Raw genomic sequence first — 24,351 nt, forward strand, 5'->3', positions numbered from 1 at the left:
ACTAAAGCGATGCGTGATATCGACCGAAATTTAAAACAAAAAATGCTGCCAGCGCTTTCTCTAGAAAGAACCCCACTTCCAGAGGTTGTCAGGCGTGACACACACAGCCTCATGCTGCTTGCAACGTCGCCGACTATACGGCACACGACTACGGCAACTCGCCTAATGAGAGGGACGCGAATTTATGCCGCTACTAGAAAAGTCGCCGCTCCTTACACCCCACAGAAATAAGAAGCCAGGAAAAAAAAATTGGCCTGGCTTTTGACGTTGATGACGTGGTCTCTGGGCTTTGGTGTAGGATGAGCCAGGGAAGGACTGGAGCTGGCCGACGCTAGTCGAAGAAAAGGAAAGGGGTTTCGCCGTTAGCCGAGGAGCTCGCCTCTCGGAGGCACGGTAACGGGACAGTTAATATTGTATGCCCATCTCCTCTAATAATCAACCAACTTGAAAAATTATTTCGGTGGTGGTGGTAACAACATTATTGAGACGCTGCTCAGTTATGATCTGGCAGGCCCGAGTCCTAGAATGGCCCCTCACGAGGAGCGACCCTTTCGGCCAGAATGCACTCTGGGTACATGCGTGGGCCCAACCGGACGTTGTCTCTGTGACAAGCTTAAAAAATTAAATTATGGGGTTTTACGTGCCAAAACCACTTTCTGATTATGAGGCACGCCGTAGTGGAGGACTCCGGAAATTTCGACCGCCTGGGGTTCTTTAACGTGCACCTAAATCTAAGCACACGGATGTTTTCGCATTTCGCCCCCATCGGAATGCGGCCGCCGTAGCCGGGATTCGATCCCGCGACCTCGTGATGACAAGCTTAGAGAACACCGACACGGGTGCCAGCAGATAGCTGTGTCTAGCAATCTGATCAGGCATTGTAGAATTGTGTGACTGCACGCCGAACTGCGACAATTAACAGTCGTCACTAAGAAAAAAAAAACGATATTGACAAGGGAAATCGATAAATGAGCCTTCAGTCGTATCACTGACGCCGAAATTACATACGCCCGTGAAGCACGTATACACAGAAAATACTAATATATAAGGAGAAAGAAAATGTGAAGACTTGATCTGGGAGGAGCGAATAAACATATTTATTAAGGGAAGCTTTGGAGAGGCGTCGTCACTCCAGAATGCCTTGAGCTAGGGCCGCGTCATGGGACCTCGCAATCAGGCCGTTGCTGATCCTCAAGGTCGGCGCTAGCCAAGGCTCTCTCCCAAAGCTCGTCGGTTTGGTAAAGGTTCGGAGAATGTAATGGTGCCTGTCTGCAACCCCCTACTTTATGCCTGAGGGCCCCAGGTTCTGCGCAAAAGTGGCATTGCGGAGAAAGTTGTGCAGGTTCTATGAGGTGATTTCTGGTCGAGTGGGGGAATGTATTAACTTGTAGAGCTCGGAGGAATCGCCCCTGCTCTCCAAGTGGTGACTTGTGTTCTGTATGTTCTCTGGGTGTTCTGTATGTTGCGCGGGTTACCTTGTAACGTTGTGTGGTCTTGGTACGAGACTACATGGTGCCGGCGCTCGGGTTCGGATTCCTCGGCATCGGCTCGGTGGGTCAATATCTCGAGCCACGTAGTTTGCCAGGAATGCCGGGATGAACCGGCGATCTGTCGATTTCATTCGCCACTCTTTCAAGCAGTTGCAATATGTGATTTGAACTCGCAATAAACCAGTCGGTAGTTTCCACTTCCTTGCCTTAGTTTCTGTCTTCCTTCCTGTGGTCAGTATTCGTCTTCGTACGCCACATAATGCGAGAACATGAACGGAATCCAGATATCGTTCTTTTTTGTCCAGTTAGAGTTGGCGCTACCTTTTTTTTTTCATTTTGCAACAACAGCATTTTTGCATTTATTAAAACCCTAAGTATGAAATTTGTTTCTCACTGCAATGCACAAATTTCTATCAATACCAAGGAAAGAAAAAAACACATCATATTCGGTGCAGTAGGTGCTCATTTTTGCGTTCTCATGTATTTAGATGCGAGCTCCCGATCTAATAATCTAATACCAAAGGGCTTCCCACTATGTTTCGTCATTTCAGAAGAGTGCGGTGCGTTAGATCACGCGCTCGTTATCATATCTGCATATTATCTAACTGCTCCTCTGACAGAAAAAAAAAAATTAATTATTGGGTTTTACGTGCCAAAACCACTTTCTGATTATGAGGCACGCCGTAGTGGAGGACTCCGGAAATTTCGACCACCAGGGGCTCTTTAACGTGCACCTAAATCTAAGTACCACGGGTGTTTTCGCATTTCGCCTCCATCGAAATTCGACCGCCGTGGCCGCTCCCATGACAGTGAAAAACAGCTCAAACTTCAAACTGATTCCTTCCGCCCTTGGCCTAGAGGGATGCCCGCTTCCTGCCGGAGATTCAAGGTTCCACGTTTAAAGGCCTCTGCGCAAGGTGCATTGCCCTACGCCGTCACCGATTATGACACGTGACTTGGGTCACGTGTCTTAATCGTGTCAAATTTCTGACACGTGACTTGGGTCACGTGTCAATTCGATGCAGAAAGCGAGCAGAGCCGCCGCTTAATTTACGCCATGCTGGGGGTGGGGGGTCAGGAATAGGAAAAGAAGGCGGTGCTGGTCACGTGCAAGGGACGGGCCCCATCGGATGCTGTATGAAGGGATGCAGGGAAGGAATTTCCCTTGGCGAACGCTACAGTCGAGGCATGGCGAGAGTGTATCCGTGTTGGCAGCGAAGGTATATATAGCTCGCATCCGCCGTGGTGTAGCTTAGTGGCTGTGGCATCGCCCGGCTTAGCGCGAGGTCGCGGGAGCGAATCCCGGTCACGGCGCCGCCGCATTTCGATGAGGGCGAAACGAAAAAAACCTGCCCGGGTATACCGCGCGTTGGATGCACTCAAAAGGAGGCCCCGGCGGTCAAAATTTCAGACGGGGCCATAGTGAGCTCGAAAGTGGTTACGTTTTATCCGTCCCGTCAGCCCCTTCGATTACGCTGACGAGGACGGCCGTAATCGTAACAATCGAGTCGTCCTCATTTGTCGCGTCATCCTCAGGCCGCCCCGCCTCATTGATGCGACTACAACGCGGAAGCAAAGTGACAAATAATGCGCTTGTACTGGCCCCTTTTATTCGTCCTTTGTCTGATCCTGCGCTTCAATGTAGATTCGATTCGTGGACGAGATTTAACGGGGAGTTTATCAGTGGGGGCAACGACAAACGCCACATGGTGCGGTGTTTATCTGATAAATTTTGACCTCGTAATGTTCCTTAACGCGCGCGCAAATTAAAGTTAACGAGCCTTGTTGCATTTCCACCTCCTTCTTATGGAAATGCGATCGTCTCAGTTGGAAATCGAGCACTCGACTTCACGCTCAGCCGCAGAATGCTATTGCCACTGCGTCATCACTATTTTTCTTTTCTAAAATTTTTTTACTGCAGCTAATAAAAGAATAGGAAAGAAAGAAAGATCCGGCGTATTTCTAATTCGTCGGGTAACACTCGCGAGTCTCCCACTTTTGTCACTCTGCTTTCTTGCAATGTGGTCGCTTCTACATGCACTGCCAAACAGCCCGTTGTTGCACCTAGTCATCACCCGCTCCACCCTCTCCCTCCCTTTCCCCATATACAGCGGGAAAAAAAAGACACCTTCACCCACAGCCGCCATAGCATTGCTCGCCCTACAGACACAGTTTCATGCAGTAATCACTGGAGGGAACTCTGGGGCTAGTGACTACGGCAGCTGCAATGGACGACCGTTCAGCCAGCATGGTAATTATGGGAAGTGCATGGATTTGCCTATAAACCCCGTCCTTCCGGCGGCTTCGTAAACTCTTCATTTTCAACAACGTACTGCGCAACCAATGCGAAAGTCGTCCGACGGCAGGATTCAAACACAGCACTTCCACTAGCACAGAGGCCCGATATTGGAACCATTACGCCACGGACGCATGTATCGACAAGTGACCTACAGCGCCCTTATAAACTTGTCGCGGACACGGCGGTGCCTTGAGGAGCTTGCCGCGTTTCGATTTGGCCTCCTCGACAAGCTGAACCGTTGCAATTAGCAGCGATTGTGCGCGTTCGCAACGTCTTCTGCACTTCAAAAAGTGTAGGTTGCTCTGCAATTTACGACAATGAAGACATAAAAAGCGCAATGAACAATGCCGCAAGAACGTCTGAATCCACAAGCACGAAGATAAAGACAAATGCATGCACTTCCCGTCATTCCCATGGTGGAGGAACAATGGCAGCGCCAGGGACCCCTCTAATACTATGCCTAAGGATACCCGAAACCCCAGGAAACAGGCTACACCGCGTGATCTGTTTCGATGGAAATAATTGTTTAAAACACAGACGCACACGAAATTGTCAATGCGATAATGTTTACTGCACTGTTTCTTCTTTCAGCACGGCGGACACTATACGGTCGACTAAGCGTCGCAGGTTGTTAACTAATTAACTAGGATTAGTTGTATTTTCAATTACTGGCTGTAACGCCTCAGTCGTAATGGTAGCATTGCAAGACGACGCTTCAGGAGGCAAGAGCAACTTACATTAGAGTGCCTCGATGTCCTCCTCGAGTGGCGGGCCAGGAGGACATCACGTGCCTTTGAAACGCCATCTGTGAGGCATTCGTAAATAAAAATTCACGTTTTGCCGCCATAGGCAATTAAATTGCGCGCAGTGACAGCGCCGGAGTCTTGTCTCTCAAGACTTCTTGTTCGTGTATGACACTTTCGCTTGCGGAGTGTCCAGATTCGAAGCTATTCAAGTTTGTAGGAATTTCAGGCATGTAACACCCTCGGTCGTACTAAGCATTGCCTTCACGGAATGTTTCCAGGTGGCGCTTAACCAAAAATGGCATTATTGGACTAAAAAAAAAAATGCGATTTTACGTGCCTAAACCACTATTTGATTATGATGTGCGCCATAGCCGGGAGCAGAACATTTTAACGGTCTAGATAGGTCGATTTCTTTTTAGCACTTACTAATTGCGCAAGACAGGAACACTAACAAGACAAAAAGAACACGGAGAAGGGTAATTTATTAATCCATTGCCCAAGCGCGAACAATTAAAATACACAATGCACCCTGAACTTTCATCGTGTTTATTTGTCTTTTCTGTTTTTCCGTCTGACGCCATTAGTAAGAGTACATAGTGGGGGAACTCCGGTTTAAGCTTGTTGACTTTGGCTTCTTTAACGCGCATCGAATGCGAGGCGCACCAACATTTTCGCCTTCCTGCCCCATCGAAACGCGGCCGCCGCCGCGGCCGGGGTCGCACCCGCGACCTGTATTAGCTCAGCAGTGCCACATCATAGACGCTGAGCTGCCGTAGCGGGTGACGACGCTCCAAGTCAAACCATGTTACAACGAAACTGGATTTAATGAAGTGAAACTACCGCTTGAAATCCACAGGGATTCATATTCCAGTACATCCAACAGTGGATACAATGCATGAATGGATATAACGAAGCAGCTGTGGCTTCCGTTTGCACTTCGTTATAAGGAGGGTTTACTGAAACGTTCCGAAAGTTAAACAAAGAGGCGAGAGAAGAGGCTGCGACGCGCCCATGGAAAGAGGACGTTTTCGAGGAAAGACTGTGGGGCTCACCTGTTCAGCCATGTTTCGTTGTGATGGTGGGGCCTCTATATTGTCCGTCTGTTTAAATAGACGATCCTTAAGGCAGGACTGTAAATCAGTAAAACTCTCAAGTCAGTAATAAATGACGATATAGTCCTGTCAACAGCACCTACGCAATACAATAGAAACAGTTTGCACAACTGAGGCATCCATTTTTTGTGCGTATAGAGTTACGGATTTAATAATTTTGTGCATTTACATCTTTTTTAACTGCCCAAATTTCTGCACAATTTACCTTACTCCTGTAAATTGCAACGGATTTCATTCAAATTCGTCCAACGGTTGTCTCAACCGCATTTCCGCGTTTAACGTGCTTCTGAACAAGAAATCCAGAATCACCCCCGAGCTAAAGCTTCGACTTGTCAATTTTGTTGCTCAAATCAATATTTTGCTTCTCGATTGTCTCACCATCATCATCATAATCATCGGCCTATTTTATCTCCACTGTAGGATGAAGGCATCTCCCTGCGATCTCCGATTACCCCTGCCCTGCGCCGTCCGATATCACCTAGCGCCTGCGAATTCCCTAATTTCGTCACCCCACTTACTCTTCCGCAGTCTACTGGGCTTCCCTTAGCGCCCGTCCTGTAACCTAATGGCCCACCGCTTATCTAACCTACGCATTACATGACCTGTCCAGCTCCATTTTTTTCCCTCCTAATGTCAATTGAATATCGGCTATATACCAGTTTGCTCTCTGATCCGTACCGCTCTCTTCGTCTCCTTAGCGTTACGCCTATCATTCTTCCTTCCATCGCTCTTTGCGCGGTCCTTGTTTTCGAGCTACATTGTCAGTCTCCAAGTTAGTGCCCCATATGTTAGCACCGGTAGAATGCACTGATTGTACGTACTTTCAAAGAAGGAGTTAAGCTTCCAGTCAGCATCTGACAATGTCGGTCGTATGCGCTCCAACCCATTCTTGTTCTACCGTAAAGCCCTGTCAAACTTTGCTACTAGTTTCACGTGTTCGAATAGCAGACAATGAAGAGGACGCCGGAATTCCAAACTTTAATATTACAACAGAAGCAACGAGAAACGTGCGCGTGCGAGCACCGACTGCACAGCGCCGAGGATATATCGTTCGAAAAAATATCAGTAGTTCAAACCACGCACAAAAGATGCAGTCCTGCAAAAAAAAAAAAACAAGCTTCCGGACGCTCTGTGCGCATATACCTGTCCTGTAATTGTCAGGAGTACGATCGATACGTGTACGAGGGCGCCAACTCGTGGCCACAAAATCTACGACAGCTTCTTCGAAACAAAACCGGCAGCACGGTGGCGACCCGCGTCTGTCCGGTGACTTTCTAAAGGTACGCAAGGCAGCGATGTCGGACGTTCACAATGACACAGCTGAGGACTGGGACAACCAGCCAGGCGGTGACCTCGGAGCGCGATGTGGGGCTACTACCAGGCTTCTCTTTTTCGTCATTCTTGTTTGGGTCGCTTGGCTGCACAAAACAATAAACAAAAATCAAATAATGGGATACCTTTATTAACCCGTAATTCCCAACGTCGTATTATAGACGTTGGCCCGAGTTTGGCATTTTGAAATACCGGTTTAAGCATTGTAAACTTACCGCATGTAGCCTACAGTATGTTTTTGATACGATTGAGCGACTTTTCAGTTGCGGGTAGTTCAGCCAAATTAATTACTATACAAATGAAGCTCTAATCCAAAACATTTATTTCGCTATTTTTTTTTTCCTTTTATGCAAATGTAGCTTCCATGGCCAAAAATAAAGGTGGAGCTGCTCCAATTTTGCATGCGCCGGAAAGGTAATTGTGCATTACATGGTACCCACCGTGGTGTTACATGGTGCCCACCACCACCACGTTTGGTACCATGTGACCCGAGGGCATGGAACCGAATTCCGGCTGCGGCGGCCGCCTTTCGAAGGAGGTGCAATGCAAAAACGCCCGTGTATCATGCATTCGTTGCACGTTGGAGAACCCCAGGCGGCCAAACTTAATCGTGAGTCCCCCACTGCGGCGTTCTTCGCGTTCATATCGTGGTTTTGACACGTAAAACCCCATAAATTGAATCTTTCGTTACAGGGCCAAGACATGCATTGAAAACAGCGGCTTTCCAAGAGGAACCAAAAAAAGCCCACGAAACCTATGAAAATGGCGAGCCACAATACATTCGCAGAGATCACTAATGTGTACAAGTAAGCTTGCATGGAGACTGTGGGAAAACCTTCCGAACATGCTGAACTGAAATACGCTACTAAGTCACAAGAACCCACGACGAACAAACGTATTTAAGCGCTAGTTCTTCGTGGGAGCAAACGGCACCAGAGAGAGAGAGAGAGATAGAGAGAGAGAGAGTGCGTGTGTATGCGCGCGGTTCATTTCCGAGAAGCGTCCACTTTGAAATATTGTAGTAAGCGGAGATAGGCGATGAAGAGGTTGAATACTGCAAGAATCGCATTGTTCAATAAGTCCATTGAAATGTTACAAGGTAGCACAATACCACGCAGACAAGGGTTTTATCGGTCCTATGTGTTTTATGTACAGAGGAATATTCAATCGCAATATTGGCCTCTAGAATTGGTAGAATTCGCCGGAATGAATAGGCTCCGAATAACGAATAATTTGTTCAGTAAGAGCCGTAACAGGAAGTGGACCAAGAAAAGTCCTAACGGAGAAACAAGAAATGAAATAGATTTCATACTCTCTGCCGATCCCAGCATGCTGCAGGATGTAGAAGTGTTAGTTAAGGTAAAGTTTAAGGGCCATAGGTTAGTGAGGTAGGATTTCTCTCAATTTCAAGACAGAGTAAAGTTAGACAAGAAGAAACAGGACAACTGCACGCAGTAAGCGTAAAAGCAGATGAATTCAAGCTGGAGCTCGCAAACAAATATGCAACTCTACAGGGGAGCGCTGATGTTGCAGTGGGAACAGTTCCTGAGCGAATGGGCAAGACATAAGGCGCTAAGGCAGATAACTTCTGCTCAATAACTTTCCGTCATTGTCCGAGAATGCCTTGTCTTGATGCAGCCTGCACGAGCACTTTTTTCTCGATTTAGGTAAAGCTAATGTTTGTTCAGACTCGCCATGTTTGCATGTCAATAAAAACGTGCGGTGATGCAGTAGTGTCACCCTTATCTCGTTCAATGAGCACAGCTCTAGGTGAACCTGGTTGTGTATTGTTTTTCTTGTTTCATTACCCTCATTGTCGTAGTGGACTACAAAACTAAAGGCAGCTATTCGTCAACAAGTAGCTCATGCTTCATTTCAAGTTCAATATTAATGACATCACGTTGGGGGCAGGCGCGGCATTTGCTTGGTTGGGTCGCTGTCAACGTTTCACCTATACGTCATTCTTAGATGACAAGGCCTCTGATCAAGACTGGACTTAACTGTATTTCAACCCAGAATCCTAGAGTCCAAATGTAGCTTGAACTCAAGAAATTTCGCCTCTTTAAACAAGAGTAGCGTATGCTACAAGCACTGACGACCGTGTCTGCGAAGTTTTAAAGCACTGCGAGCTCTCGCGAATACTGGTAAAATTTCAAACGAAACGGCGCCCAGCCTCTTTGAGGAGGCCGTGCTCCGAGCCAGATAGTCACACGCACAAATGCCTTTTCGTTGTGCTATGTATGCCACTCACGATGACTAATCCAATGTGGAAGGCGCAACGTCATCGCTGCAAATGCACCGCGCTGCAAATAAACAAAATATATGCAGATTCCACGCACAGTGGGAATCATTGATGGTATTTGTCGGTGACGTTGAAAATGAGTGACAGTTGTGATGCGTTGTTATACGTTACCTTGCCTGCTCCCCTCGTGTTTGTCCACGCAGTACACATACCGGACAGATAAGTGTCATTCATTCACTCATTCCTTTACTGAAGAGAGCCCAAATGAGCAATGCTTTCTGACGACGCATTTGCTTTCTCCCGTGTCATGTTAGGTGAAATGCCACAAGCGGAGAGGGATAAGGTTAATCACCCATTTTACGAGCCTGTCGGTACGGGATCCAGTTGTACCCATTCCCTGCTTCATCTCTCTACTCCCTCTATAGCGTTCTCCCTACCTCCTCCCTGGACTGTCGCAGCTGTAGCGCGTCAGCACAGAGGCAAGCATGGCAACTTCTGCAATCCTTTTTCGAGGGGTCACGCCTAATTACGTGGTTACACGTTGGCGGGCTAGTTGGTTAGAATCCCTGGTAGAGTGTAGACGTACGACTGAACGAGGACGACAAAAGAACAGATACATAGACGAAGCACTGTGTCTATGTTTCTTCGTCCTCGTTCAGTCGCACCTCTACACTCTACCCTGGCCTAATTACGGCGACCAGAGGGCATTGTTGCGTCCCCCAGGGCGCTTCAGAAAGCACTGTGGCCCCGCTCTAGCGAAACGTCGTCGATGCCGCCTATCTCGTCTCCCGGACCGTTGTTGTCAGCTCTCAATCACCCACTCGACGCGGCGTGCAAGACAGCAGTAGCAGCAACAGCAGCAGCAGTGAAGAAGTCGGACGAAGAGGCCAGGAAAGCTCCACTTTGAAAGAAGGAGGCAAGGCTAGACGCCGCTGTACCTCCCTCGTCTCCAGTTTGAGAGAAAGCAGGGAAGGAACACCAGTTGGGAATGCTACTGAAGGCCGAGGGAGAGACTGTCTCTTTCGGCAGTGACACCCGCGCCCTGGCGGCATGAACCGGACAGTAAATTTTTTCTCCCATCCAATAATTAAGACGCGAAAAATTCGCAAAACACGCTCGCTAGACGGCGTCTATGAAATGAACGCCATAAGTAGAGAAGTTTTTAAAAGGAAATGAAAAAAAGAAAACACGTATGCGAAAATACTAAAATGAAGCATGTATGCACACCTGATTATCTCAAGCAGGCTAGGTGACTATTTGTCGGCGGCCCCACATCAAAGTGGGACGCTAATAAATCATTACCATCATCACCGTGAACTGAACGACAAAGTTATACTGAAGTTATACCCCTGAAGACGACTGATGTCATACCCCTGCCAAGCGGGCAAGTGCACTTACGGAGAGTCACTCGGTTTAAGCGCACTTTGCCAAATCAGAACGTCGCAAGTGGAGCGTCACCTGCCGAAGAGTGCGCTCCGGCCAGAGTGCATTCACGGAGCGCACTTAGCTGGTCGGGTGTGTAGCCACGCCGCCAGCAGTTTAAATGGTACAAAATGCAATACATAAAAAAAGGAAATATGTTCATTTTAGTTGTTGAACAGCTCTTAACAACGCAATCAGAAGCGAACTCGCTAGAATTCTGCTCTAGCAGGATCAAATTTTAGAAAGACAGAAAGCTGAGCTAGTTGGTAAGTAATTATTATGCAAAAAAGGTGAGGCGTGCAGGCAGGACACAAGAGAAGAGAAGTGGACAACACGACAGAGAGAAGTGGTTCTTCTGGGAAAGGAGAAAAGGCTAGCGCTATTTTATGCAACCCATGCGGGAGCACGGCTCAGCGCCAGCAGGGTGGAGGGGCTAGGTTCATTTGTCCATGTCTTGCGACTGCATCACACAACCTCCTTACACGACAAGAGAAGTGGACAACATGATTGTGTTGTCCACTTCTCTTGTGTTCTGTCTGCACGCCTCACCCTTTTTTGCATAACAGGATCAAATGCCGCCTCGTTGAAGGTCACCATGTTGTTCTGGATTGGCTAGGCATTCATCTTGGCCGGCATCGACTTGCAACACTCTTATAATAAAAATCTTTGCTTCTTTCCAATACAGTCAAACCTTACGAGCTGTTACAGAGTGGGGGAACATTTTAAACACATTTGCACAAAATGCATTTCAAGCCTCTGCTGAAACATTTCGGCTAAGTGGCACCCTGTGAACACACTGGCATCGAGTCTTTTGCATTCAACAATGGTTCTAATGAAATTAAAATTTGAATGTGTCAACCCTTGGCGTGTAAGGCTGAATGGCATGAGGGTGATTTGTTCGAGCTGACACTCGTACTGGACGCCGTAGATATAGGTCTGGATCTACTTTCGAGTTTTTATTATAAAGTTCGTACAGGAATTCCAGCCGTCCTATCTTTCTTCGTTAAGACAAGCGTTTTAGACTGGCCCTGTCTAGGAGAGCGGTCACGGATTGTTTCGTTCTTTTTTTAAATATAGATTATTACTCGTGTTACAACGTAAAACAACCACTTTAGGAGTTTCTTTTTAATCTATATCTTCGAAAAACGCGCTCTTAACTGTCGCCTTTATTTTCTTTTTTTTTTACTGCGAGTGTGCTCTGTCTTCCCGCTTAGCCTCGCACAGCCCAATATGTCACTCAAGGTCCTGAAGTGCACTCCCCGTAAGTGCAATTAAGTTTCCCGCTTGACAGGGGTATTAGACTGCAGTAGACAGGAACAATTTAGGCTTTTCTGGGGGGAATGATCTTTTTTTCTTTTGTTACACTTATTTTATTGTTTCAATTTTTTTGCTATCACACCCGTGGCGGGGAACTTGCACCGACCCGTTCCATAGGGTGAATTCGCACCAACATCAACATCACAACCAATTTGCAACGGGGCCTGGTGAGAGGCCCTTTAACGCGGTGCGAATTCACCCTATGGAACGAGTTAAAGGGCCTCTCACCAGGCCCCGTTGCAAATTTGTTGTGATGATGTTGGTGCGAATTCACCTTATGGAACGAGTTAAAGGGCCTCTCACCAGGCCCCGTTGCAAATTGGTTGTTGTGTTGTTGTTCCATAGGGTGAATTCGCACCAACATCAACACCACAACCAATTTGCAACGGGTCCTGGTGAGAGGCCCTTTAACTCGTTCCATAGGGTGAATTCGCACCAACATCAACATCACAACCAATTTGCAACGGGGCCTGGTGAGAGGCCCTTTAACTAGCCATTTCTTTTGACTGTCTAACTACGAATTTCTGAAGTGGTTCTTGAAGTTGGCTCATTCACACTCACCGATGGCCCCTCAATCTTCAAGGCAGATGACTCCAGGCCGAGATAGTAGTCATTCTTCGTTCTCACAACCGTGGCCCTGACACAATGGAAAGCAGTTTTGCGAGATTGCAAAGCCATTAGCATAAGTATAATTACTGCAATTTATGGCAGCGAAGTAGCACACAGTATAAATACGGTGTAAGAAAATCAAGGAACCAGCAAGTAAGTGATACTCACCACTCGGTGTAAAGAAATTTGGCGCTACCTTATCACTGGCAATTCGTGAAGCACGCGAATAAGAATTCAGTAAGAAAAACCCTGCAAGCTCATGAGGCCACAACATAGACTTGATTCGGTATGGGTGGGTTTGCCGTCTCAAACCAGACCTGGGCCCGTAAGGAACTAAACAGCGGAGGGCTTAGGAATAATTTTGACCGACTGGAGCTGTACGTGTTCCAGTATTCGCCGCAGGCGGCAAAATAGAAGGCTAAGCATACAGCGGCCATATTGAGTCCCGTTCCAATGGTGAAACAGTTTAAGAAGACGGCTTCACGAAGAGAGCATTCAAGTACAATACGATGCAGGCTACTTTGCTGCTCGAACAAGATGGCACCTGAGCAGGAAGTTTGAAAACTTGACGCGAAGGTCGTCTGCTGAGAGGAAAACGCGGTCAGGTTTTCTTACGCGCATGTTGTAAGCTACATGGTTTGCGCACGTGGTTCGTACACGCAAGTAGTTAAAATGCGTGTCACGCGCCCCTTCGGCTCTTTGTTATATTTCAGCGTTTTCATTATCCTTCTCGCAATACCCCAAGAAATTCGAAATTACCCTGCCAGTTTATCGCAAATTCTTGTAACAATGTTATATAGAATTTGCCAGTACATTTCTCTTCCAGCGAACAGAAATCGAACATTTGAACATGCTTAATGCAAGGACTTCAGTTCAAAGAGCACGTTACGTAAGATTACCAAGTGCGCGCTTGACAGAGCATGGACCTTTCTCGGTGAAGTTACATGGTACTTTATCCAATTTTTTTATTGACCAACATTGCAAGTATACACCGACAAACATTTCCGGCGCAACGTTTATGTCAGCTGGATGCAGTCACAATAGCAGAAATTTGCGATAGCACAGGTTCTCTTACCTGAATGTCACGTCACCTCCCTTATAGTTGTCCGAAGCTGTCCACGTGACTTGAACAGAACTTTTCTCCCCTCGGCTCGTGTGAGTGATGGCACTCTGCGATAGACAGCAGTCGAAAATGCACATTTCCACGAGGTCAATCATTAACTAGACAGAAAACTAGACACAGAAGAATAGAAAAAAAGAATGGCAGTTTTGAACGAAGTGCGAAGTATTTCGCCGCGACAACGCGGTTCATCCCTGACCTTGAACTCCTCTGATAGTGTTTTAGTTACACACGGGTGCAGCATGGCGCGACGTACCACGCAGGATAACCGCTACTGAGCAGAAACAGCGCCCTGGTAGCTTCCAGGCGTCTCACTACGGTCGTGTCATGAGCAGCCTCGCCACTGGCATTGCAGGCATTGCGCCTCGTTGGGGCGCGAGACGAGACCGGTGGGATACCGTTGGCGTTAGGCTTTATTCGAATCGGCGAATCGCAGAGGTCTCGTGAAGAAGTAGGTATCAAACAGTCGCTAATGGCTGCTTTGGTCGAACAGCGACACCTTTGGCTCTGTGATACACTCCAGAGGTACAGGCACGGCATCCCTTTATTTTTGTTCTTTTAGAAGCCCTCTATCATTTTTCTTCTATTTTGGGTCAGCCGTTCACTGCTCTATTTTTTTCAGTCGTTACACTGAAGACGCAAAGCTTTTGAGCCAATCAGAGGCGCAGAAACATCTGGTCCGTATGGGCTGACGCTTAGTTTACGAGCACGTAGCGGTACGAGTAGACTTGAACGGCATCAATCGTAAAAGATTTCGGTGTGGCGACTGGCAGGTAGCGCTTGCCGGCGTGAACGGTCGCCGTGAGCGACTTCTTGGTCGGGAGTCGTGGCCGGCAGTTTTGCGTCCCAAAACAGCAATGCGCATTGTTTGGGTGTCTCGCACGAGGTAGCCCCCCTTCACCAGCGCCCGCCAGGACGGCGACTGGGCTTGACGCCGACTTCATCGGGAAAACAGACGCTCCCTTCGAGACGACAACAGGCGTAGCACTCCGTGAAGGCGGTAACGACCGTGGAGGTCTCATGGCCCTGACGAGCTGACCGTCGCGGAGAGCAATGAGCCAGTGTCCACAACTTCCGTGAAAACCGCATGGATTCGTTTCCAGATTGTCTATCCATTGTTTCCTATGTGGGTTCGAAGGCTGTACATCAGAGCCCGAGTCCAGCAATGTGGTGCGAGCGTGGGTGGGATTTTGCGAAGAGTTCGACCGTTATAATTGGACGAGGCACATGTTAAGATCACCTCGTATAGTTACCTAGGAAAAATGAATGTTTCAAAAGCGGACACCTTTGGTGTAGCGAGTTGCGAGCCGACACGTGTGTGCTCAATCAGACATGTAGTGATGTAGCGACATGAGTGTCCCCATATCTGAGGCCAGTTGTGTGAATATGTAAAGTGAACCCGTTTCTCGTTTCCTTGAACCTTCCGGGTTCATCTGCTCACCAACAAGCAACCCTCGGCGATAGATATATACGGACGACGGCGTCGTTCCCCTTAGCCAGCCCCCAATCAAGGCGCACAGGGGTCGAGGCACACCGCCATGACGGAAGCGGCTGACATCGCGTGAACAACCGAGGCTGCCGGAGCCGCAACGTGACCGGAACTCCGCCAGATCTCGGTCACGCTCCTAGGTCGAAAGTGAGCTCCTCCGTGCGCTGAGCTCGACGTTCTGAAAGAGCCGACCACAAATTAGCCCGATGTATTGCACGCCGCCAGAGTGCCCTGTAGAGCTCGGAGACGCCCAATCAAATGTACCTTGAGATGCTTGAAGCGGGGCTGCTTATCAGCACCTAAATGCCGTACCTCGAAAGCGTAGACAAACGCTGCACACCTACAGAGCAGCTAGCAATGATTCAGGAAGGCACACGTCCATTGAAGAACTAAGGGAGTGCTGAGAGTTTTTGTGCAGTGCCAGCTGGTATGCTTCCAGACAAGACACGTTCACAGAACGGTGAAAACGAAACAGTGAATAGTATCTGAAGAAGCGATGTTTCACCGGCAGCCTACGCTTGATCCAGGAGACGTGTTCGACAGGGCAACGGTTTTCCTTGGCAGATGCACAGATATCCTCCTCGGGCCTAAAGACAATTCAGACGCATGGACGCTTTTCAGTTTTTTTCTTAATACTGACCGGTTCGTTGCAAACCTGAAGCAATCTATTGGGAAGAACATTTAAGATGCTCCCGTACATGTTTATTACCAAGGCAGGAGATGGCAGTCTCGTGCAAATTACAAGAAGCGTTGAGAAAGCTTACACATGATCCCAGTGCCTTCACAGGGCCAGACGTTACAGTGCATCAAGGCGTCCGTCAATGACGATCAATGTAGAGAGGTCGGCGGGAGCACGCTCACTCGATGGAAAGGCATATAGCGGTCGTGGCCTGAACTAACATGTTCGTTGCGCTTAACATGTTCTAACAAGCTCTCTGTGCTGAAGGCCGAACTTGTGGTCAAGCGTACAAGCAACCACAAAGGTAAAAAAATGCCCAAGGAAAGCACTAGGGAACGTAGCGACAACCCTGGCGAAGCCATAGTAAGTTATCCTACGAGACTGTGGCACTGGAAGTGATAGACTATGGTTCGTATCATGCATATAAGTCAGTATTATTTCATTTATACAAAAAAAGAGCAATACTCACGTTATTGTGACCATCGCATTTGATTCCCTTCGCTATGTCAGGCATGTCCGGTGTGAAATTTCCGACCACCGTTCCATTGCTGTCCACTGCTTTGATCAGAAATCCTTTGAAGGTTCCTTCCAAAGTCACTGCACCAGAGATCATTTAGCAATGTGTTGTTGCCACACTTCCCCAGGATGTCTGGTGGTGTAGACAAAACCTTCGCTCTAGGTGTTCATCACGTGATTGCTTTGCAGCTTTGCCAGCAATTATAGCTTGGTGCCAGGGGAGGATTTCAAGAAGAGAGAAGTGTGGAGCTTTCTACATCTGCCTCCCTTTCATTTCACGTGCCCGAAATTTTCTTTGAAGGTCCTATTTATTTGGTCATTTGAAACCTGAACTAGCCAGCCACAGTCACTTGCATGTTTGGTTTTAAAAAAAAAAACTGGTTTATCACGACCTATTAATCAAATAATAAATATATTTCGTTACAAATATAATTTTTTAGATTTGGCAATTTATGTACGTGAACCTAAGGTCAACACTAAATCTTTTTACGCGTAAACTTTTATGAACAAAAAAAAAAAAAAACATTTCCAATAGGAATGGCCAAACATCTTTCAATGCAACGCCAGCGACATCCGGCTTGATTGGAGGTACAGCTATTACATCGAGCGCACAGAACTCGCACAGGCGCAACCAAAAAGTCGAGCTGCGGTGAGGGTATGGACAATTCGTCCCGCTGAGCTTAAATGCAGTGAGCACGCGTGGCATTTTGTTCCGACCCCTCAGGAACATGCACGCAGGCGCAGCCCTCGTCTTAACATTGTGGCTCAAACCGTGGTTCAACTTCTAGCGGTCGAGCAAGCCTACCGGGAACATCGCCGCCGACTGGTCACGAGGTGGGAGAACACGTCGAATCACTCGCTAGGGCAAAGACGACAATGCAGAGTTTCGGGTTTCTTTAGCACCCAAAGATCATCATCATCATCTTGGCTACGCCCACTGCAGGGCAAAAGTCTCTCCCATACTTTTTCAACTATCCCGATCATGTGCTAATTGTGGCCATGTTGTCCCTGCAAACTTCTTTATCTCATCCGTGCACCTAACTCTGTCGCCCCTGCTACGCTTCCCTTCCCTTGGAATCCAGTCCGTAACGCTTAATGACCATCGGTTATCTTCCCTCCTCATTACATGCCCTGCCCATTTCTTTGTCTTGATTTCAACTGAGATGTCACTGCCTCGCGTTTGTTCCGTCATACCATCTGCTATCTTCTTATCCTTAACGTTACACCCATTCTTCTTTGCATAGTTCGTTGCGTCGTCCTCAATTTAAGCAGAACCCTTTTCGTAAGCCTCCAGGTTTCTGCCCCGTACGTGAGTACTGGTAAGACACAGCTGTTATACACCTTCCTCTTGAGGGATAGTGGCAACCTGCTGTTCATGACCTGAGAATGCCTGCCAAACGCACCCCAGCCCATTCTTATTCTTCTGATTATTTCAGTCTCATGATCCGGATCCGCGGTCACTACCTGCCCTAAGTAGATGTATTCCCTTACCACTTCCAGTGCCTCGCTACGTATCGTAAACTGCTCTTCTTGACAGGTAGCGAGGCGCTGGAAGTAGTGGCCACGCAAAGTTAGAAGTCGCAAAAGCGCCGGCCGTGCAAAAGAACGGAAAATGGGTTCAAATAACGCAAGCCGACAGGCAGTACGTGGGCCTTTGGATACGCGAGGACGCTTGAGTGTGCGATTTCTAGAGCTTCCTAGTTTATGAAAACAACACTACGTAAGCTTGGTTATATTACCGTGAGGTTACTTATTTCTCATCTGTCGCTGCCGCTTAGCCCACCTCTTCCCGGCTACATTTCATTAAATTACTTTGCCTTTTCTAGAGAACATTTTTGTGCAATGTAGTTAGTAATGTTTACATCCTTGTTGCCATTGTATTGCTGATAAGTTGGGCTCCCTCTCAGTACACATTACTAATTTCACCATTGACTAGCCTTCAGCTACGGTCCCCCAAAAAGTAATTACTGTATCATCTTTGAGAGCGAAATAGGAAGATAAAGGAGAGATGCTACCAATCACACTTCACTCGAGTTACCGTTTGGGCCCGTTGATGTGCCGTTAGCACAACACGCGTCGCGTAAAGCACGAAATTATGTAACGCGCCAAAGCCAACATCTGATGAGGCACGTCGTAAGTGGAAGGGGGTGGGGGTGCCTCCAGATGAACTTTGACCCTGTAGGATTCAATGTGCACCCAAAAACACTACTATACCAACGTGTATCATTGCTTGCGTCTGGAAAGGGTGTAAGAAGAAAGGCTGATGCAGGCGTTCAGCGGCCAATGCAGAAAAGCTTTCTGACGACGCATCGAGAGGAGGCGAGCATAAATTACCCGAGGTAACGGCAGTTTTCGTTTGCAGAGGCACGATACCCCAGCTCGCGCGTCGACTCACCCTTGGCGCTTCGCTTGTCGTGGGGCGTGGCAGTCAGCTTGAGGTTGCCCTTGTCAGTGGATTCCTTGGCGTCGGGTCCATGATTGGGCCTCATTTCACGGCAGGCCTCGGCCGGTGCTCCGTCGGGGTGACACACAGCCCCACGGCTCAGCACGACAAGGAAGAACAGATGCCGTAGCGACATGCCGCTCATACTGCGAGAGACGGCAACAGAAAGAACAAGGTCAAATAAATAAATTTCATCACGTTGAAAGGTAATATTGTTAGCAGTGCGGAAGGAAACAGGGTTGCTCGATTTGGATATCTTGTTATCCGAGTTGGGGCGATACGCCACGCGGTCGCTGCCGAAAATTAAGTGGGAAAGGGAGGTGTTATAGAATTCACCGATGAGCGCAGAGAAGTCCTGCCTGCAAGGGTGCTGAAAACAGTGCCTCTTGCTCTGCACAACCGTTCCCTCACGGCGCGCTTCGTTTCTACAATAACGGGCAGCGTCCCATCTAGAGCCGAGAGTGCGCGATCAGGCCTCGCTCATTTCCGCTCACACTCGTAACTTTACGTGTTACCACAGCAGCAGCATTATTCATCGTTATACACTCAACCGCATTAGGCGCCAGTCTCTGCAAAATACACGCACGTCATCGCTGCCGGTTGCCGACGAGGTGCTCCCCGCCTTCTAGAAATGCCAGGTTGGGCGGGTGTGACTAACCGTGCTTCTTTCCCCTTTCACGGCGACCACCACGCGTCGACACAAATTTGGCTCGAGGCAATACGACACGTGCTTTCAGAGCCCGAGCTAGTTCTATCGAAAACCCGCGACTGAATGTCACTTCACGTAATACGGCTCACTCTTGCACCTCGGCCAGAGTGGTGTTAAAAACCCAGACCGAAGAAGATCCACTAAGCGGCACGCCATGATCGCGTAAAACGACCGCTGCTCAAATCAACATCTGCACTTGTTGAGATCTACGAAACCGTTCGGATATATCTGAAATTTATTCATCATACCTCGTGTAGGGGTTTTACATGAGGGGTTGGTAAAGACTACCGTGCATCACGCTATCTACGAGCTTCAACGCGCGGGTGCGTCGCAAACCGCTCTCCCTGCTTGGATAGTGTTCCCGAGGGAGACGGTTCTGTTTCGAACAACGCCCCTTTCATGTCTAGTCGTTTGTGGCCTGTCCGCCATTTTAGCGCGCATGACTTTGGTCTCACGAAAGCGACAACTACACCGACGGCGGCCACCTTATGCGCGAGCAATGCGTCCATCATTGTGCCGCGCTGCTCTACGTGATGATGATGATGAAAAACTTTATTTATCCCTCTTTAAAGGGAAGGGGGCAATGGAATAGAGGGTGGGGGGAGGAACTACTTGAAGTAGGCCTCCTTTATCCTCTCAGCCCACTCCAGGATGGCCTCCTGAAGTTCGGGCCTGGAGCTGCGCAAGGCAGCCTCCCACTGCTCCTCACTAGATATTAGTTGCTTGAGGAAAGGGGGAAGGGGGTGCTTGAGAAATATCGCAGATAAGAGACGAAGAACTGGCAGCTATGTTGAAACCACGGAGAGAAAAGGCTGATGCAGGCGTTCAGCGGCAATGCAGAAAGCCTGTGTGACGACGCAACGAGGGGAGATAAATCAAGCGTAAATTATCCGAGATAACGGTAGTATTAATTTGCAGGGGCACGATACCCCGCTCGCCATCGGTTTGTTCAGATTATTTTCGTTAAATGATAATTTGATCCACAAGCCCGGGAGAGCGGGGCAAAAGATGGATGAAGGGGTGATGTCGGAAAAAAAACAGCGGGACCCTCCCTCTTAAAGTCGGGGAACACGCGGCCAATCGGTGCCACTATCCAACCTGGGAGAGCGCTTGGTGAAGCGCTCGCGCGCTGTAGATCACACTGCGCGCGATAACGCACATTGTTGTAAGTACAAATGTATTCAAATACGCGTAGTGCAAATTAGAGAAACAACGGCTTCAAATTAAAAAAAAAAATGGCTGATACAAAAAGTTAACAGCAGGCATGAAAGTTCAATTATGCATGCAGGCACTCACCACGAGCACAAAAACAAGAGTTGCGAGTATGTTCTAACATTAAAATGCACAAAAATACCAAACATATAATGGCAACAGAAATAAATAAAACAAAAAGGAGCAGAGAAAGAATGTGAGGACAAAGCCATAACCATGAAAAGTGATTCAATAACGACCGTGAAATGTGACGCGTTTGTGAGGACGACGACGTTGGTAATAGCGTTTCTGAGGCAGTTTATTACTGTTTAACTTATATACCACAGTATAGCAGCCGACAGGAGCTTCTCAAAAAAAAAAAAGTGACAGTGCACGGGCTGTGTAAACGGCCTGCTAGCGGCGTCTTCCGTTGGATATGCGGTGAGCTGGAATGCCGACGTCTCCAGAAGAGGGTTATAGCGCCGGAAAAACAACACACAGCAAGCGAGACGGGACAGGTGCAACTTCCAACTGTTTATTCACCGCGTATGCGAATGAATATAAGGACAAATAAAGATGGGCAGAATAAAGATGGGCCCGTCCCGTCTCGCTTGCTGTGTGTTGTGTTTTTTCGGCGCTATAACCCTCTTCTGGAAACATGCACCAACTAGCCCCCCAACAAGTATTACATGTGTGGTTCTTGCTACCCATCTTTATTTGTCCTTATATTCATTCGCATACGCGGTGAATAAACAGTTGGAAGTTGCGCCTGTCCCGTCTCGCTTGCTGTGTGTTGTGTTTTTTCGGTGCTATAACCCTCTTCTGGAAACATGCACCAACTAGCCCCCCCAACAAGTATTACTCAGCAACGCCGACGTCCTTGGTGGGTGGTAGACTATGATATCTAAGCCACCCAAGCGCACGAGCTGCGAATGGGGCCAGGCAGTTCTACACGATTTCGCATGCCCATGTGCCCACCCGTTTGAAGGCGCGATAGATGAAACGAAAACAACTTCAATACGGGACGCACACCGCACAGCCTGCACGTTCTACTCCACAGGAAGACACGAAGCAGAGTCGGTTACGTCCAATAAACACGCGTGCCGGGCATTAAGTAGAAGGTCATCACGTCTGGTTGCTTTTGGAGTAACGCGCTTTCCTTTTGTCCTCCACTGATTCGGTCTCCATGCACAGCGCTTCTGCTCTCCTGACGTTATGCACGGCAATCTACCTTGTACTCAACCTTTCTCGGCGGTGTCACTCCGAATTAAACTTAATTTAACCTAAAGAACTTAAATTATAAGATTTTTACGTGCCAAACATGCGATACGATAACGAGGCACGCAGTAGTGGAAGGGAGGGGAGGAGGGGCGCTTCGGATAAACTAACCACTTGGAGTGCTTTACTTTGCAGCCAACGTACGGCACTCATTGCAGACCTTCGTTGTTCATTCGATGCCGAGACAAACGCGACAATAACAGCGCTCACGCAGCGTGATTAGGTGGACCCACCCGCGAGCGGATACAGCTTTTAGCGTACGGAAGCAACTACTTCAGACGTCGGCCACAGAGCTTGGGTGTTGTCCACTTAAAACGCAGAAATCTGCGACAATGGCACACCGACACGTAGACACTATTATCTATCGGGCACCCTGAGCTAGCGGCGCACGGAAAAACTTAACAGCTACAGCGTTATTGCTTGGTTAGAAACATAACACGAGAGCGGATGCCACGGCATTACTCACGCTCGTTGCTCGGCTGGTCAGTGCACTCGAGAGTTCCAGGCAAAACTGTTGACGCGGGCGCTTAAATATCCGCCGGCCAGCGCACTAACCGAGGTTATGCGTCGACACGGGCGCATCTGACACGCAAATGAACGCAAAGTGGGGCACGCGCAAACTCGTGAAAGCGATAGTATAGTGCCAGTGACGATTGGGATGTCTGTTTTCTTGTCAGGTTGCACTTGACGGAGCTGCTACGCGTAGCAGACGCTGCGCGAATAAGGCTAAGGAAAAAAAAAAATATTTCACGTGCTCACCTTATCTTGTCGGTGGAAATAAAAATGAATAAAAGACCTTAAACGTACCACGTAAAAAATAATGCGTGGGAAGAGAGGCTGATCAGCGAACGCGAGACGACGGAGAGCAGGGGGAAAAAATGGACCTTTGTGGGCCGCTTATATTGAACAGGAGAGGGGAGGGGGACCCCACAAAAAGAAAACACAAAGAAGTATCTAGGAGCCGTCTGCTCTTTTCAGCGTCTGTGTCATGTACTCTCCTTTACACATCCGCCTGCAACAGGACGGAAATTGCCGTTCGTCTGCTTTTTTTTTTCCTGCCACAGGAAGAAACAACGGACATTTTCGCTGAGATAGCTACTACGCCGCCAGACTGTGCACAGTGACCTTGACAATAGATATACTAAAGCCAAGTTTTCTTGCGAACCCGCCTTGATTTTCCTTGCCGGGGTTGCTGGACGCTGCCGCTGCCTCGACAAAGAGCTCATAACATAAAATAATATGCGGATCCTACGCACTGGTGTAATCAATGGAGGCGAAGCTTTCTGTGCTGTTTGCTACGATTGACGATAATTAACGGTGATGTTGACGGCGAATGTGTAATTTTTTCAGCGTTTGGTCTCACACGCGAGTGTTGAGTCGATGTGAAACGTTACCTTGCGTGCACCACTGCCGTTTATCTGCGTAGTACACGGAACACACAGCGGATACCTGTTTGCTTGAGGCATGGTTGTGTGCCATTGTTCATAACCTATGAGAAGGTTGAACATTTTCATTGCCTCAAGTGGCACATCGCATCACGGCAGAGGTAGAGGCCGAATTATGGAGTTGTAAGAGCCAAAACGAGAGTCGGATTGAGAGGAACGCCGTAGTAGCGGACTCCGGATTAATTTTGACACCGTGGTGCTTTTTTTCAGCGTGCACTTAAATTTAAGTGCACGAGCGTACTTGCATTTTGCTACTTTCGAAATTCCGCTGGCCAAAGTTGGCATCGAACCTGCGACGTCGAGCAATGCTCCAGCCGCATAGCTATTGCGGTGGGCACAGAAGTGTTGATTGGACGCATGACCGCTTCCGTAGTATCTCCTAGACGGACGCTACGGTGATTTAATGCGGCTTTGCGTCTACACACCCTGCGTCAGTAGCTCCCTTGAAAAAGAAAAGTACCATACCTTCGGTTTGCCCGCAACCGCTGTCGTGTTTATAGTAACGGTGCTTCCTTGCCTTCTGACGTCGCGTTTTCCCTGCCCCTCTCTTTGCCCCTGTATGGAAACTGCGAGCGAAGACTGCAGGTTGCACCATGCAAGCCATTCACGTTTGCGTCTCCGCTCATCCGGCAAAACGGTTGGTCCGCTTGCGTTTACCCGAATACCGGACACGCTAAAAACTCTACATTCACTCGTTTCGCGACTGCGCGATTCTACCCATTCTCTGCCTCTTCTCCCTGTCCCCATCTGTCCCATTCTGTCTACCTCTCCTTATGTTTGGCATGTTAGTATAAGGGCGCACGCTGCAGTTTCTGCAATGGTTTCGCGGGGGCTCGCGGATAATTACAGCTTTCAAGTGGTTAATGTGACGACGTCCAGGAAGCTCCAAGAGGCCGTTGTGCGCATGCGCGA

At 48.3% G+C, this 24,351-nt stretch overlaps 2 protein-coding genes across 2 annotated transcripts in view; both read right to left on the reverse strand.

Annotated features, from left to right (window-relative positions):
* Window positions 1–6,921: 6,921 nt before the first annotated feature.
* Window positions 6,922–18,952, reverse strand: LOC126518226 (defense protein l(2)34Fc-like). Its single transcript, XM_050168067.2, has 5 exons — window positions 18,769–18,952; window positions 16,327–16,454; window positions 13,645–13,739; window positions 12,522–12,597; window positions 6,922–7,065 (listed from the first exon to the last, which is right to left on the reverse strand). The coding sequence occupies exons 1-5, from the start codon at window positions 18,950–18,952 to the stop codon at window positions 6,922–6,924; spliced, it is 627 nt and encodes a 208-aa protein (XP_050024024.2).
* LOC126517467 (putative ferric-chelate reductase 1 homolog) overlaps window positions 18,885–24,351 on the reverse strand; it is a 59,865-nt gene continuing 54,398 nt past the window's right edge. The window contains exon 14 of the mRNA XM_055064653.2: window positions 18,885–18,962. Within this exon, the coding sequence (XP_054920628.2) occupies window positions 18,958–18,962 (5 nt within the window). The 3' untranslated portion in view covers window positions 18,885–18,957. The remainder of the gene's footprint in view (window positions 18,963–24,351) is intronic.

This window comes from Dermacentor andersoni, chromosome 11 (assembly GCF_023375885.2).
Source record: "Dermacentor andersoni chromosome 11, qqDerAnde1_hic_scaffold, whole genome shotgun sequence".
Taxonomy (NCBI): Eukaryota; Metazoa; Arthropoda; class Arachnida; order Ixodida; family Ixodidae; genus Dermacentor; species Dermacentor andersoni.

Coding starts and splice junctions, on each gene's coding strand:
- LOC126518226 (XM_050168067.2), bottom strand. CDS start 18,952: ATGTCGCTACGGCATCTGTTCTTCCTTGTCGTGCTGAGCCGTGGGGCT. Junction 16,455..18,768: donor CGACAAGCGAAGCGCCAAGG/GTGAGTCGACGC, acceptor TCTCTGGTGCAG/TGACTTTGGAAGGAACCTTC. Junction 13,740..16,326: donor AATGCGATGGTCACAATAAC/GTGAGTATTGCT, acceptor TGTCTATCGCAG/AGTGCCATCACTCACACGAG.